The sequence below is a fragment of the Malurus melanocephalus genome, unplaced genomic scaffold (assembly GCF_030028575.1).
Source record: "Malurus melanocephalus ecotype Western Australia unplaced genomic scaffold, MMel_1.1 scaffold_185, whole genome shotgun sequence".
Taxonomy (NCBI): Eukaryota; Metazoa; Chordata; class Aves; order Passeriformes; family Maluridae; genus Malurus; species Malurus melanocephalus.
In genome coordinates this window covers 1042377-1046455 of record NW_026623417.1, presented here as the reverse complement: position 1 = coordinate 1046455, position 4079 = coordinate 1042377, and the positions used below count along the sequence as shown (strand labels likewise).

The 4079-nt window shown below is 36.8% G+C and overlaps 1 protein-coding gene across 1 annotated transcript in view; it reads left to right on the top strand.

The window, feature by feature from the left end:
* The window catches only part of MEOX2 (mesenchyme homeobox 2), a 53604-nt gene extending 50185 nt beyond the window's left edge, over positions 1 to 3419 (top strand). Inside the window, exon 3 of the mRNA XM_057373113.1 lies at positions 2116 to 3419. Within this exon, the coding sequence (XP_057229096.1) occupies positions 2116 to 2340 (225 nt within the window). The 3' untranslated portion in view covers positions 2341 to 3419. The remainder of the gene's footprint in view (positions 1 to 2115) is intronic.
* The last annotated feature ends 660 nt before the right edge of the window (positions 3420 to 4079 follow it).

Here is a 4079-nt window from a genome sequence, read left to right as displayed (position 1 = left end):
ATTTTGTTTTAGGCTTTCAGTGCTGTGAATTATTCTGTAAATGTTCAAGATAAATGTTCTGGATAAAAATATCCAGAGAACTTCTTGAACCTTTTAACAATGACTCCAATCCTGTAATTTCTTCTTACCAAAGAAAATTCTCTTGGTCCTTATTTCATGAGAAGTGTGATAATATCCTGTGGTATAGGTATCTGATCCTAAGTGTATTATTTTTCATGTTTAGATTATGACTGCAGTTGCATCTACTGCACTATTTGTCACAAGTAGAGCAGTGCCTTTTGCAAGGGAAACTTCACTGTTTAAAAAAAAAAAAAAAGGAACAACAAAAAACTAAACAGAATAACATTATCGCTTCCCCCAGAAAGCTGCCAATGCTGTACCCTTTTGAAGACATTGTTTCCAAGGACAGTTCTGATACCAGTCCTGATTATGATAATTTCCAATGTCACAGCAGCCACTAATAAATACCTTCCCTTTTACACTCATTTCACTTTGCAAGCTAGATTTTTTGGCTCTGATGAGTAGACTAGAGGAAAGGATGTGCTATGCTTTAAGGCACTTAACTAACCTGGAATCATTTTGCTCTGTTCCCAAGTGATGTGCTTTAACAGCTTACTTTGGCTTTAACAGGAATATAGAGCATTAAAAAAATAAATAACCTCTCTTCCTTCCTGTATGCACAGACAAAAATAGTGACGTTATCTATCAGTTCAATTGTAGTAAAATTTTAATGTAAAATTCAAAGTGATAGTAAAGGTTAAACACTGTGAAGTTTCCTGGATGTGTAAGACAGATTCAGCAAAACAGCATTTTTGTGGCTCTATTACTCATGTTGTACAATATGTCCTGCTGTGCCTGTTGCTTGCTGATTCTTTTAAAACTCTGAAACACATTCTGCTAAACACAGCAGAGGATATACAACACTGCAAGCTTTCTTGCTTTTTTTCCAAGTGAAATGTTGCAGGCATTGTTTATTTTTCTGCGGAACCTTCATCTGAAGAGCTGCACWCACGCACGAGATTTTTCAGCAACATTAAATGAATGAAACAGAACAATATTCTATTCATAATGTTTTCAGTGACAGTTCTTTAAGCTGATCTGAAATCAGCCTTTAATCTGGTCTAATATATTTGACAGCTGCTATGCACATCTTTTTTTTTCTTTGCTTTTTTTTTTCAGCTATTGAAAAAAATTGTGGTTTGCAGTGCAAATAATTTAGGCTTACTTCTCCCTTATATATTTCCATACAAAGAAGGGGAGGAGGGGAAATGAGTTTCAGCTGGAGTAAAATCTTGGGGTTTAATGTGACTTAAACACAGAGCTATTTTTAGTCTTCTATGTTATGAATTTCTTTTTAATTCTTAGGTGAAATTATTTGCTAATTTTGTGTCAAATTTATAAATACCTTGCCTTCCTCATTTGGAGGTATTTATTTGTCTGAAAACTTTGACCAGGGTCTGTGGCTAAATGTAGAAGAATAAAGGTTCAGTTTGACTCTAAATATTTGAATACATTTGTGAAATAAACAGGGAAGCCTTAAGTTTCGATGGTAACAAAATCTCTTTCAGATACTTCCGCAAGTTAAAAAAAAAGCACCTTTAAAGTGCTGCACTTGAAACTCGTCACCAGTTTACAGAAACAAAGCAGTAAGCAAGGCCAATTTTCAGACAAGTGCCTTTCCAGAGAAAATACCCTCCTGTRAAGGGCTCTCTGTTACTCACGATGTATGTTCTGCACAGTCCCTCCATAGGAAACATTTTGCCTTTGTTCCACTCTATGAAAAATGGCATAAATATGTTTTTCAAGAATATGTGAGGTTGTTAATGTTTTCTAAAGGACTCTGAGATGTTCCTATGGAGCTCTCTGCAGCAGATAGCTCAGCTGTCTTCTTAGAGTAACCCCTTTTCCTCCCTTGCAGTCATTATCCCGAGTGTTCACATCCTATTCAAAACTGAATTGCCTCATGTTCAGGGAAGGCTTTCTTAGCTCTTTACCATCCAGACAGAACGGCACATTAGAGAAATAAGAAACAATCCCCAAGTGCTGCWCTACCGCTAGAAAGTTCAATATTACCTTCAATGACCACATCTCCATTTTTTTCTTTTTTCTGTGAAGGTAAAAGTTTGGTTCCAGAACAGACGGATGAAGTGGAAGCGTGTAAAAGGGGGCCAGCAAGGGGCAGCGGCCCGGGAGAAGGAACTGGTGAATGTGAAAAAGGGCACGCTGCTCCCCTCCGAGCTGTCCGGCATCGGCGCCGCTGGGCTCCAGCACACGGGGGACTCACTAGCCAACGATGACAGCCACGACAGCGACCACAGCTCKGAGCACGCACACTTATGATACACAGAGAGCGCCCCAGCTCCGTTCTCAGGAAAGATGCTTTGCTGGCAAGCCTTACACAGGCATCGTTTACTTATGCAAGTGACTCTGGCAGTGATTTTTGAAGTTGTTGTGGAAAATTCAGACTTACTGTGTCTGCTTTTCTCGATTTTTAGATGGTTTACAGTAAGTGCCATGTCTTAAAGGTGCCTCAAGAGTGGAGAAGTGGAAGACAAACTTACTTTGAACATTCCAGATTTGTTTGTCGTGTTTATGACAGCGGGCAGGTATTTTTGCTTTAGCTTGCACTGAAAATTACATTGCTCTCAAAAGACGTTATATTCTGAAAACCACAGTGCCACAAAATCACTATCTAGTGGATAAGAAATGTATTTTAACTCTGTATATATATACCTTACAGCATTTTCCTGTCTTCACTAATTTTTAGCAATGCATTCATATTAGCTGATGGCAATAGTCACTCATGACAATAAATGGCTTTTTGTCTCTTTAACTTTGTTTTGTTTTTCCAAAGACATACAATACATGCAGATACTTTTGCTCAAGTAGAGAACAATGCAATAGTATCTGCTAGGACACATCCTTGTGTGACAGACAAAACAAACCTTATGTTGCATTTACTATCAACTGCTGCTAATAGGGTATTATTAAATTTACCTAGCTCCTCAATTCTTCCTATCTTATAACTGCAAAAAGTGATTTTTACGWTCATAAGGATAGTCCAGTAACCTGCCAAAAATGTCATGTTCCACTCATGCTCAGTGGAAGCTTTCCAAAGGATTATTAATTTCTACTTTGTCATAATTGAGTACATTGATAAATACTGACACTCTGCAGAAATGTTATTGCTTCATGTTCAGTTTAAAAAACAAAAACAGAAGATAAACTGAAAGTTATTATCAACTGCTAATGTTGGTAGAAATCAAAATATGAAGATGACTCTATATTGTGTAAAATCAARACACATTTTCTGTTACAAGCTTTTTTGTACATACAGGCAAATACCAAACCCTAAAATTTAATGCAAACTATTGATTGTACTTTGTAAAGAAATATGTTTAATAAATAATCCTTTTTAAATAATTCTGGTCTCTCTACAGTGATTTCATAAGATTCTAGAAGTGATTTTTGCCTAAGCAGCTCTGTCTTTTTTAGTGTCTTTTGGAACTTCATCTGGGGACAGCAAAAAGCTGTTTTCAAATTTAGGCTTTTAATCTTGGATAAACCTTCTACCCTCATCCATTTGGGAAACTCTTTCCTTTAGCAGGAAAAATTTAACTAGCAGCTAATGATGTCTACAGCCAAAACCAACAAGAGTCTGTTCAGCAATTTTTCCAGATTTAAGGCAAATGTAAAGAGTTATTTTGTCAAAGCTTGTTGACTTGGATGAAAGGGAATAAATATAAAGGCAGGGATCCATACTTACATTAATCATGCCTTTGTTCAATAAAGCTGTTCAGCAGAAAAACCTCAAWGTATCTCCCCAAAAATTCAGAGATTAACTGGATTGTGTAATGTGATAGAAGGCGATGAGAGGAAAAAAAGAGGGAGAGAGAAATGTGCATATCCTAGCAAATGCTTGTGAGCAGTCACTGAAACTCTGCTACGTGGAGCAAGTAGGGCATCGTAAAAGTTAAAAGCGATCAAAAAACCTCTGTCTATTTTCCAAATCCTTTCCACTCTAAGTTTGATCTTTCTTGGACATTAATGGTTGTCATGATCATTTTAGTTTAAAATAT